At 50.2% G+C, this 15527-nt stretch overlaps 1 protein-coding gene across 1 annotated transcript in view; it reads right to left on the bottom strand.

Annotated features, from left to right (window-relative positions):
- The window catches only part of defl (Integrator complex subunit 7), a 79968-nt gene that overhangs the window by 46642 nt on the left and 17799 nt on the right, over positions 1-15527 (bottom strand). The window contains exon 5 of the mRNA XM_084603539.1: positions 1347-1698. Within this exon, the coding sequence (XP_084459665.1) occupies positions 1347-1698 (352 nt within the window). The remainder of the gene's footprint in view (positions 1-1346; positions 1699-15527) is intronic.

Raw genomic sequence — 15527 nt, forward strand, 5'->3', positions numbered from 1 at the left:
AAACAGCCTGACAAGAGCCCACAGTCCCCTCTATAATATGCTGATCAGTTTTCACTAAAACATGAACATAATTATTATTGGTGTCCATAGCCATCGCTGACAGAAACTGGGCCACTGCCGAGCTGAATGTCTTCATAGTCGTCTGTAAACGTTTTATGCTATCTGAACACTCGCAACCACCACATGGCATTATGTCTTGATCTGGACAAGTGTCTCGGTAGGCTACTTCACCAGTTTATTGCAAAACTTCATTGAGTATAGCTGTTTCAACTTTCACGCCACTGTTTTCTCAATGCAGCCACGAAACAGGGGTATGCGCTCAAGCACATCCGTTCTCTTTGTCAGTTCAAAGCCAAAGCCAAAGTCATTTGTTTGTTTCATTCCTCCCCTGGCCCCTCGTAAAGAGGTCAATTTGGGAGCAAAAGGCAGCACTGGCGAGCAGAGAAAAACAGCAGCATTGCACGGTTTAGGAGAAAACACCATCACCCCCACCCCCTCGCCTTCAAGCGTTTCAGAAAGGCCATACAGTTTGAGACCGTTCTCCTTCTAGGACTGCAGTCAGACAGGAAGCTACTGTTCTGGCTATAGGTCAGCTTGCCTAAACAATTTAAAGGGGAGGGAGTGGCACAACTTAAGCAATATTTTTATTTGCTTGCTAAATTTATATGAAATACCATTGTTTTCTACCATTTGTTTTTCTCCTGAATCTTGCAAGAGGCCTGAAGATCTAATAAAATACTGCAAAACATCGATTCAACACCCTATGCATTCCCATTGGCTTGACGCAGTACAGAGAATCCGAACGCAGTTCCTGTTTGCTGAGAGACATAAATTCCATCAGCGTAACAATCCTCGCTTACACAACGTTGGTCTGTCGGTCAAGACATAATTAAAGATTACGGGCAGTGTGCATTACAAAGTCTAGACTGAGAAGAAAATTTCGCGTACAAATGAGAAACTAACAAACTTGAAAAACTGACTGTGTGAGTGTTTCTCCAATATCAGAGCCATCACAGTTCATGAAACACTTTCTTTAGTGAACTTCCTGGTGGATTTTAGCAATGGAACTTCGAGAAGAACATACTAAATAAGCAAAAAAAAAGCCATACTAGATAGAAAACTCATTTAAGAAAAGAATGTTTTTTTTTTGGCAATTTCTGTAAACTTCGAAGCTGCTATTGCCTTTAGCAGTGCCATGCTGTGCTTGTGAGTGAGTCTCGTGAAAGTGGGACCTTCAGCGAGTGGCATCCAAAACGTCCAAGACATGCCATGACGCCCCATGTGCCTTCGGTGAGTGCAACAGGGGAAAACAAGCGCAACAATACCAGACCGAGTGTGCAACTCACCACGGGCAGCGTGGATGGCCAGGTGGGTGAGCAGGCGGATGGAGGCAGAGGCCAGCCGCACCTGGTGGTGGAAGATGCCCTCGCGGCACAGCTGCAGCACGGGGCCCTCCTCCTCCTGTGGCAGCTCAAACTTGTCCACGGCCACCGACTGGGCCAGCAGCACCAGCACCGAGAGGGCCCCGCACTTGAGGTTCAGGTACGGGGTGCTGAGCGCATACTGCACCAGAGCCTGCACGCTGCTCGTGTCCCACAGATGGGGCTGCTCGGTGGCCAGCAGGCACAGGTCGTCCAGAGCCTGAGCCTTCACTCCCTCCCGGGGGTCGTCTCGCAGGTACTCCACAAGAGTCCCAATCTGGACAACAGTCAGCCACAGTCTGGAACAGGTTCCTACACCTCCATGCAGTGAACCCCTCGACATTATGAAGCTTTTCAATTCCCCACCCCCATGACTGAAGCACACATATTTGAAAACTCTGTATAACAAATATGTTGCAATGATTGACACCTTCAATCATGGTTCAACCCCACAGCAACAATAACACAAGGCATCTACACCCGTCCTTTTACTCGCAACTCAAAAGCATAGCTGCACATGGTTTGTTGGTGCAATACCTCCGCCAACACACCTTTCAATCATTATTCAACCACTTGTGGCTGCGACCACTGAAAACAGCTCTAAGCAGCGTGGGTTTGAGAAAGTCTGGAAGCCATGGCCCAAACTGCAGAGAACCCGGTGACACATGTCCTAACCTAACCTGATGTCCAAAAGAAATCAGATTTCTAGATGTCAGATTCAATTAGTGTGTATGCTGCCTGCTTCTCCCTTCCTTGTGCTCCAAAAGCTGCTGATTTCTCCTTGAACAGAACAGAGATAAAAAAAAAACTGTCAACCAATTTGTTGCTGCCAAAAGCATGGACCAGTTATAGTAAACAAACAACTCCCTTCATTGCCTTCTGTACATGCAACAGCTTGTGTGCAGCACCTGAATCTCCGCTGCTATCAGTCAACGTTTAAATGTGTTTCTCAACCATCCTATTTTGCATTGATCAAAATCTTGGTGTGGGTTCATCATTAGTAAAGTAGAAGCAGCGCAAAAAATAGAGACAAAACACACAGCTTTTTTTCTTTTCATTATTACTTCTGCCTCAAATTCTTGCGCATGCACTGATATATTAAACTTTGTTTATTTCATCACAATTTGTATGATTTTTGCAAACATTCTATGTTTCAAATACACAAGAGAACAATGTAATACAGTTAAATCTGGTTATAACAAAACTGTAAAATGTCAGCAATTTTTCCTTACATCCAGGTTTTCGTCACATGCAGTTTCCGCGTGAAGGCCCAAAAGGACAATGTAGAACCTCGTATGCCACATATGGTCATCGCCATGTATGGCCTCTGGTCCCTCATTCTGAACCATGGCCTGCTGCGGCGCACGATTCGATGGGTCTTCATCGTCGCCAATGTCCATCAGCCCATCCTCGGATCCGACCTCCTGATGCATTGTGATCTAGACGTCAGCATGCGTCGCCGTTGCCTCAGCAACAGCATGACGTGCCTTTCCATCACTGGCGTTATATCGTCTGTCGCTTCCACTGGCATCCGCAAGCTGATCCCGTCCTGCCCGTATGCCCAAGTCCTCGCAGACTTTCCCGAAGTCACGAGGTCTTGTAATCTCCACCGGCGACCCAAGCATGGTATAACCCATCACACTGTCACGCATGGCCCACCCCACCCATCCTCGGGTCCGACTTCCTGACGCATTGTGATCTGGATGTCAGCATGCGTCACCACTGCCTCACTGTCGCGTCATATTGTCGCGTGACTGGTGACCTGTCCCTCATCGTCGTCGCGGCGCTTGTCTGGCAGCTCCGTTCCAGCAGCATGAGTGGCAAACGAAAAGTGCTCTCTCTAGAAGTGAAGGCCAGCATACTGGATGCCATCGCGAAGGGCGAAAAGAAGAAAGATGTCGCCGCAAAGTTCACTTTCCACGATTTTGAGCTCCAAGGAATCCATCATTGACTCCTTAAAAAAGGGGGCAAGCAGCCAGCGGAAAAGGTTGAAGACAGCAACTTATGAAGACGTGGATAAAGCCGTTTTCAAGTGGTTCATATCAACCCGGGCGCAAAACATTCCCATCGGTGGTGCTGTCCTACAACAAAAAGCAAAGGATTTCGCATGCCTGCTTGATCGCGACGACTTCCAGGACAGCAGCGGCTGGCTGCATAGGTTTAAGGCTCGACACTCGATCGTTGGCAAAAGCTTGAGCGGTGAGTCGTCATTGGCTGATGCAACACAATCGGCTGCCTGGATTACGAACGCAGTGCCAGATATCCTCGAGCGCTACGACCCGGCAGACATATATAACGCTGGCGAGACGGCATTGTTCTACCAGATGCTGCCTAATCGCACACTGACTTTGAAAGGTGACCGTTGCCACGGTAGCAAGCATAGCATAGCAAGCATAGCAAGCTATGAATCACAGTCCTCCTGTGTGCCAGCATGGATCGAAGTATAAGCGTTTGCCACTTGTTATCGGGCGCAGCAAAAAACCATACTGCTTTAAGAATTCACGGCAACTCGAGATTGCCTATACATCGAACAAAAAAGCATGGATGAGCCGCAGTATTTTCCGCAGTTGGCTGCAAGATCTTGAAGAGAACATGAAAGAATCCGGACGGCACGTGTGCCTCATCCTCGACAACTGCTCCGCGCATCACTTGGAGCTTGGAGCTTGCACATGTGGAACTGCAGTTTCTCCCACCCAACTGCACATCACTCATCCAACCGCTCGATCAGGGCATAATTAACAGTTTGAAATGTGCCTATCGCCGAAGATTAGTTGACAAGCTGCTCCTCGACATTCGGCTGGAACGGTCAACGAAAGTTGATTTGTTTCAAGCGCTCGAGATGCTGTCCGCATCTTGGAAAGTAATGCCAAAGAAAATCATTGAAAACTGTTTTCAAAAAGCAGGCCTCGCAGCAGACGCTTCCGCAGCCTGAAGGTGGTTTGTCCCCACTCGAAACAACAGAAGCGCAGGCACTTAAGGAGTGTTGGGAGCGCCTTCGCAGCGGTGGTGCTGTGCCGGAGGGCGTCGAGATCGACGATTTCATTCTTGGTGATTCATGTGTCCTCGCGACAGAAGAGGTGACCACGGAATCGATCCTGAACGATGTGGTTCGGGAATTGCAAGATGAGAGTGACGACGAAACGGACAATCAGGACGAGCGTGGCGACGCCCCCACCTCCCGTGAAGTAGTCGATGCGACTGACGTACTGAGGCGCTTCGTGGACTCTACAGGAGAGGAAGAGGCTATGCGGTCTTTGTGGGCCTATGAACGGTACGTAATGCCGTTGTTGAATGCAAAGAAGACTCAAAAGAAAGTGACGGACTACCTTACCCACAAATAAAAGTTCTTCCGTGTGTGCTTTGCACCAGCAACACCATTTGAGAATTTTATTTGCATGTTATGAGCCTAATTTCGACATAACAAAATTTCAATGTAATGAATTCAAGTGCCGATTTTACCGACTTCGTTATATTGAGGTTTCACTGTACTTGCAGTGCCGTGTTGCTCTCGCGGTCATCGCAAACATACCTTCTGAGAAGGTCTAATGCCGCTACAGCCGAAGTGAAGGTGGGTTCAGGCAGCGGCTCAACCTCCTCCTCTTCGTCGCCACTGTTGTGCGCGTCGACACACACGGTCACGATCTGGTCAATGGTCATCATCGCGGAGGTGACAACGGCGTCGTCTACAGAAACATAATCGCTGTACACGATCCCGGAGGCGCCAACTGCTTCCATGGTCGTCTCGAGTTCGCAGTTCTCGGCGCTTACAGGTCCTGCTGCGCAGTCTGCATCATTGAAACCCCTCGCAAAACAGTTTTCGACCATTGCGGCAGTGACAGCGCTCCATGCCGTAGCCAAATAGTGCATGGCATCAAGAACTGTAATGCCAGTCAGCTGCTGCCCACAATCCACTGAGGCCAGGGATTGCTTCACTATGCACTTTCTGTAAAAATGCTTGACATTTTTTATGATGCCAGCATCCAAGGGTTGAAGGTGGCCGGAAGGTACGCCATCTTAACGTTCCACAGCAACGTAGTGTCCTTAGGGTGCAGTTGTCTAAAAAAAGAACAATCTTTCTTCCCTGACCGCCCATTTTCGAGTCCATTTAGGAAAAGAACTCCTCAAAAATTGTGCACATCATCCAGGCTTTGCTGTTGTTATTGTAGTGGTAGGGCAGGTACCAGATGTTTTTCAGGCACCGTGGGCTTCGAAATTTTCCAATGACCCACGGCTTCATCATCTCGGAGCCATCCGAGTTGCAACACAACAACACGTTGAGGCGTTCTTTGCTGCTTTTCCCGCCGTGGCAAGCCCCGCCTTTAAAGCTTAGCGTCTTTCATGGCTGTGCCTTATAAAAGAGGCCCGCTTCATCGGTATTGAAAATATCCCTGGGTTCGTAGCCCTCGATAATGCCTGCCATGGACTCTTTCCAGTTGTCTACGGTAGCAGTGTCCACACTTGCAGCCTCCCCGTTCACGGTTCGATAGCAAATTCCATGCCTTCTCTTAAAGCGGTCGATCCAACCGTTTGACGCACTGAAATTGTCAATCCCAAGCTTGTCTGCTATCTCCAGCGCTTTTTCGCGCAAAATGGTGCCATCAAAATCCACACCTGCCGCTCCGGCTTGCTTGAACCATGTGTAAACAGCCTCATCAAGCTGCACATGCCCCACTGCGGGCTTGCTTGCTTTTGATGTCAAATGACCGGGCGTTTCCTTCTATCTTGTTTCTTTTCGAAACAATGGAGTTCAAGGTGGATGGCGCGAGTCCAAGATCTTTGGCGACGCACAGCCGCTTCCGCGTCGGGTTTGCATCCACGGTGCGAAGAATATTCAGCTTTTCCTCCAAGGAGAGCGCTTTCTTGATTCCATCACTGTAACAAGTTCCCGCGCTGCAGCGGAACGAGGCAGCCGCTAACCCACAGCGATTTACGTTGCAGCATGAAAGGGTCGGCGTCAGGTGGGCGATTGAGCGCGCTGGACGCATGTGCACACAACCACGGTACGAATTCACTTCTTGCGTATCCCACAGCAGGAAAATACACGTGAAATGATTCCTAGCCGGAGGCGCGAAACTATGCAATGATATGTGGGAGGAGTCCGAAGCACGACGTCAGCCGCGCAAGCACCAACCACACAAGGGAAACAGCATGGGTGAACGAAAAATGGCACATCGCCATGGAGGAAGAAAAAAACTAGGAGGGAGTGCCGCGGCGGAAAAGTGAAGCCTAGTCATAAAAAATATAATGGAAAGAATCATGGGAAATTAGCCGTCACGTGGTACGGCAAGCGGTAGCCGGTAGCTGGTTTCGGTTGCGGTTTCGCACGCTTCCCTCTGAAGGAATGCCTTCGCGTGGCCTTCGCTACGCGACGCCTGCACTAGAAACCTGAGGCGCGCGCTGCGAGCAGGCGATGGATGAAACTTTGGACTTTTAGACGGGCTGATCCCGTGGGGGCTGCCGCCGTCGCGCAGTGCACCCGTGTATTTCGCGAAGTATGGCTGGGTCCTCTCAGCTGCGCCATATGAAATGCTTGCGGGGCTCGGCGCACAAAGACGAAGCACGCGAGAACAAAAAGAACGAGGGGCTTCGTCCTGTCGTCCGTTGTGTTCTTGTGCTCTGTCTTTGTGCGCTGAGTCCCGCAAGCTAGCCCAACAAAAAGTACTGCCATATGAAATGCTGCGTGGCGGCCGGGATCCAAGAACTACACGGATATACCTCGGGGCTGTCGCTCCAACGGTGAGTATCCTAGCTGTTATGCGCACTCCTGGAGAAACGAAACGTTTGTTTGTCAGGGCATGTGCATGTATTGTTCGAGACGAAAATCGTTTGATTCATTTAGGAAATGCAGACCTCAAATACACATTGTTACGCTGAAGCCAGTTCCCCGGGCATGCAATGTTATGTCGAATTCGTAGTCTCCCTGACGATACCAAATATGAAAAGGCCACCTGTAGTTACCACTAGTGTGCCTATAAACACGGAGTACAATGCAACAATTGTAAACAAAGTAACTTATGTGTTACGACGAGACGCACAACTTTCGGCAGACCACTCCGATATGCTTTCCGCGGGGACATCCGAAGTCACTAAACAATACCATGTACCTTGCTGCTTTTGAGTCTGGCAACTATGTTGGCTAAATTCCCAAGAATCATTGCGCGCAAGAGAGAGAAGGGAGCGGCGTCAGAGGAGGTTGGCTTGCGGAGGTTGCACGCGCTCCCTCCTAGTTTCTTTCTTCCTCCATGCACATCGCACAATGATAAGTAAAAAAGATGCAAAATTGGATTGGATTGGATTGCTACTGAGACTGCTGATGATGATGATGACCCGCCTGCCGCGAGCGCCTTCTGTAGACACGCCAGCAACGACAGGCCAAGTCAGGCCAAGTCAGGTCAAGTCAGGCCAAGTCAATTAGCCTTAAAAGTAAACATGGCCGTCGCTGCTTGTTACTCAGGCCTGTCAGTTCGCGACGTATGATGCGGGAACGCACCCGAAGTTACGACAGACCAGCGAGGTTTCTAATGCATAGAACACTATGTGAGTCATGCCGGGACTCGAATCATAAGAACGCAGTAGCTGGGAAAATGCAGAACCCGGGAACGCAACAGCGGTGTTCTACTGTACAGTCGAACCCGGTTATATTGAACCCGGATATATCGAATTTTGGTTATATCGAACTCACGGAATATTCCCTTGAAAATCCCATGTTAAAGTATAGGAAAGCCGCGTCATATATCGAACTTAATTTCACCGGTCGTTCGATATATTTAACTCCGCACCAGGCACTGGAAAGTGTGCCTTCCCCAAAGACGATCGCATCACCCTTGGCCATTTGCCGCGTGACGTTTTCAAGCCACGCGCGGAAGGAATGAGAAGGGACAGTTCGGCGACGGCTGGTCTGGGCAGCGCCGGCCCGCCCATTCCCCGAAGGCGCATCTGCAGTTATCGTTTTTCGCGCGCCAACACATGTCGTTTGCAAGCTGCAAGCCATGTGCGTGGGTGTGCCCATCCATTTGCCGAGCTATCTCTCTCCTTCAGCATGTGCTACACATGCGCCAAGCCAGCTCAGCCCGTTTTCAGACAGGCGTCGGTCGCTTTCACCAGCGTGTGTTGCGAACTCTCTATGGCGCCTGTGGACGTTAAAAAGCGGCAGCTTTGTTGTTTTTTTTTGCGAGTCATCCTTTCTTATCGTTGTGCTGTTCGGACGTTAAGAAATGGCGGGATTTTTTTTTTTTTTTTTTTTTTTTGCGGGAGTCGTTTATTCTTGCATGTATGAATCAACGAAAGCACGTGGTCAGCTGCTGCAATCATGACGCCCGCTCCAAGCGCGGCGTGATAAATCGAACCAGGCTTGTGCAATCAAGCCATCACGGGCACTCTGCCAAGTTCGCTCCCCGCCACCGCAGGAGCTATCAAAAGATAAACGTGCCCCGACGTTAACGCTGCGCAGCATCTTGGCACGCTGCCAAGAAATGAGCTGTGGATTAGACGACCAAAACGGAGTGACGCGCGCCATGGACATGCAAGCGAAAACGCTCGCGTGATTCTGCCGCGGCGACACGGAAACCTTGTTTTGAGCTGCCACGGTGGCTCGAGCAGCGAGAGGGACGCAGTTCCAACAAGTGTAAAATTTTTCGCTCTGTCGCTGACGCTCGTCGCCGAGATCACTTGCATGTGAGCGAGCTGGCCTTAACGCATTTTTTTTTTTTTCAAATTCTTGGTGCAAAAGTGGAGGGTGGGTTCATTATGCGAGTGGGTTGATTACGCGACAAATACGGTATCGTTTTTTCGCATTGTAAGTGCCGTCACAAGCCGATTTCTGTATATCGAATTATCGATATATCGAACTATTTCGCGATCACCTCCGAGTTCGATATATCCGGGTTCGACTGTATATCGAATGACCGGTGAAATTGAGTTCGATATGTGATGCGACGTTCCTATACTTTTACATAGGATTTTCAAGGGGATATTCCGTGAGTTCAATATAACCAAAATTCGATATATCCGGGTTCGACTGTATTCGCCCTTTGTCCAGCACTTGGGCCTCACCGCTCCATCTGATGCCCAAGAAAAAACCGGGTGACTGGCATCCGTGCGGCGACTACAGGGCTCTCAATGCTCACACGCTCCACGACAGCTATCCCTTTCCATACATCCAAGACTTCACTCGACATCTGGACAGATGCAAGATCTTCAGTGAAGTGGACCTTGTAAAAGCATACCATCAAATCCCTGTTGAACCAGCTAATATCCCGAAGATGGCCATCACTACACCCTTTGGCCTGTTTGAGTGTGTGCATGCCCTTTGGGCTACGCAATACAGCTCAAACTTTCCAGAGGTTCATTGCTGAAGTGATGCGCGGACTCCCGGCTGTACTTGCCTACATCAACGACATCCTCGTCGCGAGTCGCACTCCACAAGATCACGAGCACCACCTCCGGTAACTCTTTCAATGCCTCCAAGAATTCGGCTTGGTCGTCAACGCCCAGAAATGTGTTTTCGGCTCTTCTGAGCTTGAGTTCCTGGGCCACCACATCTCGGCGCAGAGAATTCGTCCATTGCCTTTGCACATCCAAGTTGTTAAAGGCTTCCTAGCAATATCCTACACAAGCTCCGTCAGTTCCTGGGCCCAGTGAATTTTTCTCTACACTTTATCCCGCACTGCGCCAAGCTTCTTCACCCCCTAGGCGACCTGCTTCGCACAACCAAATCTTCCTCCTCTGCGATTTCCTGGTCTCCCGAAGCTCAGGCTGCTTTCACAGCTACAAAACAAGCCCTCACCGATTTGATCCTTCTCATCCACCCTAGGACTTCGCGCCCACTCGTATCGTGGTGGATGCTTCCAGCGTGGCCATTGGTGCTGTTCTCCCGCAGAAAATCGACTCCGAGTGGCACCTACTGGGTTTCTTCTCTCGGAAGCTATAACCTGCCAAGACTCGCTACAGCGTATTTGGCCGTGATCGAGCTGCTCACCATCTACTCCACCATCTAGCATTACCGCCACTTCTTGGAGGGCCAGCCATTTTATGTTCTCTGGTGTATGTGTTCTATACGAACTCTTCCAAGTATGTTGCCCGCAAACTTCATCAGCTGGCCTACATATCGAAGTTCGCAACTGATACAGTCGAACCCAGATATACCGAACTCTAAGGGGATCGCGAAATAGTTCGATATATCAATAATTCGATATACAGAAATCGGCTTGGTACAGCACTTACGATGCGAAAAAACGATACCGCATTTGTCGCGTAATCAACTCACTCGCATAATGAACCAACCCTTCACTTTTTCACTCGAGAATTTGGAAAAAAAAAAAAAAAAAGGCGTTAAGGCCAGCTCGCTCACATGCAAGCGATTAAGCGGTCTTAGCGACGAGCCGCAGCGACAGAGCGAAAAATTTCCAACTTGTTGGAACTGCGTCCCTCTGCCGTTCGAGCCACCGCAGCAGCTCGAAACAAGGTTTCTGTGTCGCCGCGGCAGATATCGCCAGCGTTTTCGCTTGCATGTCGCACTCCGTTTGGGTCATCTCATTCGCAGCTCTTTCTTGTCAGCGTGCCAAGATGCTGCGCAGCGATAACGTCGCGGCGTGCTTATCTTTTTATAGCTCCTGCGGCGGCGGGGAGCGAACTTGGCAGACTGCCCGTGATGGCTTGATTGCACAAGCCTGGTTCGATTTATCACGCCACGGGCGTAGTCCACTGCCACAAAATATTAGAAAGCGTGATACAGTAGCTGCAAATGCTGTTTGAAGCGAAAAATGCTAAAAGCCGGTGTCATGATCGCAGCTGACCGCGTGCTTTCGTTAATTCATACATGCAAAAATAAACGACTCCCGCAAAAAAAGAAAAAAAGAAAGCCGCTTCGTAACGCCATATCTTACGCTACGCCGCGCGTACAGCACAACGATAAAAATAGACGACTCTCGGAAAAAAAAAAAATGATAGATCTGCCACTTGTTAACTTCCGCAGGCGCCATAGCCACGTCAGCCGCTGCGCGCAGAGGGTTTGCAACACACGCTGGGGAAAGCGTCCGACGTTCTGTCTGAAAACGGGATGAGCTGGCTTGGCGCATGCGTAGCGCGTGCTACTGCGAACGAAGGCCGGGAAAGAGAAAGGAGAGAGATAGCTCGGCAAAAGAATGGGCACACCCTTGCGCTTCGCTCTGTCGCGTTTTTCCCCACTCGTTCCCACCGGTTCTCTCTGGTTCATTCACGCACATGGCTTGCAAACGTCACGCGCTGGCGCGCGGGAAACAATAACCGCAAATGCGCGCGCCTTTAGGGAATGGGCGCGGCGCTGCCCTAGCTGAACTGTCCCCTCTCATTACTTCCGTGCGCGGCTTGAAAACGTCACGCGGCAAACGGCTGAGGGTGATGCGATCGTCTTTAAGAAAGGCACACTTTCCAATGCGTGGTGCGGAGTTCGATATATCGAACGACCGGCGAAATTGAGTTCGATATATGACGCGGCTTTCCTATACTTTTACATGGGATTTTCAAGGGGATATTCCGTGAGTTCGATATAACCGAAATTCGATATATCCGGGTTTCGACTGTATCAGACACATCAAAGACATCGACAATGAGGCAGCTGATGAACTTTCATGCATTACCTCCATCGGCGTGTCTACATCTGCTGTGGACTAGGAATGTCTGGCCCGGGCGCAGCTAGAAGACCCTGAGCTTCAAGCCTTGCGTGACCACCCTCGTGCCCTCCGTCAGCAGCTCGTGCCTCACCCGCTTGTGACCGGATTTCTCAAGTGCAACATGTCATCGGCTCTACCGCGTCCATTCATCCCTGAAGCCTTTCGCCGTGCCATTTTCCATTCACTTCCCGACAGCTGCCATCCCAGCATAAGAGCCACACAGCGCCTCATTACTCAGCGGTACGTCTGGCCGAACATTAACATCGACATTCACCAGTGGCCCAACTTATGCCTTGCTTGCCAGTGCGCCAAATGACCCGCAATGCAGACTCCGATAAATGGATGAATGGATAGAATATAGGAGCATCCCTATTGAAATGGGGTGGTAGCAGTTGCTATCATGCTCATTTTTTCCCCCTATATCTTAATTATTGCTTTAGATTGGTCAACTATACCATCATTCTATTTATTGAATTTTTGTTTCTACATTACTAACATTATGTCACTTTTCTGCTTTTAAGCCACCAATCTTCCAATCATTTTTTGCTAGCTTCCACCGTAGGTTCATTCCCCGGCCACTGGTATCTCTAAACCCCAGAGCTTCAGGATGAGTGATTGTGCCTGCATCGACTTTTGGATGGATACCATTACATTCGAGTATAATATTGTTACGGTGCGCAATATCGAGATGACGACAACGCGCTGGTGTGGTGTTGTGAAGAAGACGATGCTGAGGCTAAGCTGGGTTCGTCTGGTGTGTGCTTCTGACAGTTATCTGACGTTTACCACTGTGTACATTTCCCTTTATATTTGGTGGAGGATTGCTGGAAGTGCGCCCGTAGCAAACCTGGATCTCAGTAGTGGCCGCCAGATTGGCACCATCACTATGCCATCCGACGCGGCATCATCTTCAGCGGCACCACCAGCTTCCACAGTCGTCATGACGCAGCCTCGTGACCCGGGCACCTTTTGCGGCACCGACCATGTCGATGTAGAAGACTGGATCGGTATGTACGAGCGCGTAAGCAAGCGCAATCATTGGTACGCGACCCTCGTGCTCGCCAACGTCATCTTCTATCTGGCGGGTATGGCGCCGAGTCTGGTTTGAGACGTATGAAGACGATATCACATCCTGGGATATGTGCAAGGAGAAGCTTCGCAATCTATTCGGCAAGCCGATTGAACGCAAGCTCGGCGCACAAAAAGATCTCGCATCCCGTGCCCAGTCTTCGACGGAATCATATTTGTCTATTTGTCTTATATTCAAGATATTCTAGCCTTATGCCGCAAAGTGGACAGCGCCATGTCAGAGTCAGACAAAGTGGGCCACATATGCAAAGACTGTCCGATAGCCGACTCAGACATCCAAGTTTGCCGGCAGTTTGAGCGAGCAAAACACCGCCGCATTACTCCCCGCTTCGACCGCTTGCCAAACACAGCTGTTACGTCTTCGTGCGAAGATAGTCCAACACTGCAGCAGCCATCTCATCCCTCCAACTTGACCAGAATTGTTCGCCGAGAGATAGAAGCTATGGTGCCCGTTCCGTTCGCTCCTCAGCTGGCAGATGCTACTATAGCCTTAATACAATCTGTCGTTCGCCAGGAATTCGCAAATGTGGGCCTCAATGCCAACGTGGGCTTCAACTCTGGCCAGTCTTCCACACAGCCCTCATTCCAACCTAACGCACAGCCATCTGTCCAGCCCACTGTTCCGGTGGTAGCAGCTGCGGCTCCAACTGTGCCCTTACCGACGCGATACCGCTACCACTACCGCAACCCGGACGAATGGCGAACCTCGGATGACCGACCCATCTGCTTCAACTGTTCACGTGTCGGCCACATTTCTCGTCATTGCCGCAGCCGTTGGATTCCGCCATCTCGACCCCGCTACTTTCCCGATCGCAGCACCAAATATGGTCCACACCCAAACCATTTCCGTGATATGCGCTCTCGTGACTTTAACTCGCCAGCCCAGCGCATGTCCAGCCGCTCACCGTCGCCTCAGACCCGGAGGTCCCGCTCGCCCCTACCTCGCCGTGCATCATCTCCCCACTTCTCTGGCTCTCCGAAAAACTAACCAATGCAGCTCCCGGAGGTGATGCTGCATTGACGACCCGGCCCGAAAATCCTCTGCTGACCCTCGCTCATCGCCGCAACCTTCTAGACATCTGTGTGGATGGTGCGCCTGTTACTGCCCTCATTGACACTAGTGCCCAAATTTCAGTCCTCAGCTCATCCTTTCGCCGCCGTCTCAAAAAGGTTGTCACACCCGCCGCTTCATCCGTCATTCGTGTCGCCGATGGAAGCGTCGCTGCTGTCGTGGGACTGTGCACTGCGCCCGTGAGTATTTCCGGTCGCACTACCCCTGTCCTCTTCACTGTAATCGACCGCTGCCCTCACGACGTGATCCTCGGCATCGATCTTTTAACGGCCCATTCTGCCGTTTGATTGCTCACCTGGACTTCTTCGCTTAGACCTGCCCTACTGCTCCGAAAACACCGATGTCAAGCCCCGCCTCCGATCCGTCGAATTTGTTCGTCTACCGCCCGAAGCTGCTATTTATGTTCCACTGGCCCCGTTCCCCGCAGTTCCTGACGGCACATACGTCACTTGCCTAATTACCGATGTTGTTCTCCATCGCAACATTAAACTCCCTTATACCGTTATGATTGTCGCTGCTAACCGCACCTACCTTCCCGTCCTTAACTTCAACCACTCGACCTAAGTTTTACCCCATGGCATTGCACTTGCTGATCTGTTTCCTTTGACGGACTGCGAAGTTGCTGCTCTAATGCCTCAGCATCTGTCGGCGCAGCATATATCAGCTTCTTCCCATTCGAACCTCTTTTCAAGCATGATATTTGCAGATCTGCCAGATGACCAAGCCAGAGCTCTCTCCGACCTTTTGCTGTCGTACACTGATATATTTGATTTCGAGGACTGACCATTGGGCCAAACATCCGTTGTGACCCATCGAATCAATACAGGTGTCGCTAGTCCCATCCACAGACGGCCTTATCGTGTTTCCCTTACTGAGCGGCATGCTATACAGAAAGAAGTTGACAAGATGCTGGCACAAAACATTATTGAGCTTTCCTGCAGTCCCTGGGTGTCCCCTGTCGTATTGGTCAAAAAGAAAGACCAAAGTTGGAGATTTTTTGTCAACTATCACCACCATAGTCAAATAACAAAGAAAGATGTTTACCCTCTTCCGCGAATTGAAGACGTGCTTGACTGCTTGCATGGTGCCAGCTATTTTTCTTCTATCGACATGCATTCAGGCTACTGAAAAATTGCTGTCGACGAACGTGATCGCGAGGAAACCGCATTTGTCACCCCCGACGGAATCAATTCAAGGTGACGCCATTTGGACTCTGTAACGCTCCTGCGACATTCGAGCGCATGATGGACTCGCTCCTCCGTGGCTTCAAGTGGACAACATGTTTATGCTACTTAG

Source organism: Amblyomma maculatum, chromosome 5, assembly GCF_055883805.1.
Source record: "Amblyomma maculatum isolate TAMU_Amacu chromosome 5, ASM5588380v1, whole genome shotgun sequence".
Classification (NCBI taxonomy): domain Eukaryota; kingdom Metazoa; phylum Arthropoda; class Arachnida; order Ixodida; family Ixodidae; genus Amblyomma; species Amblyomma maculatum.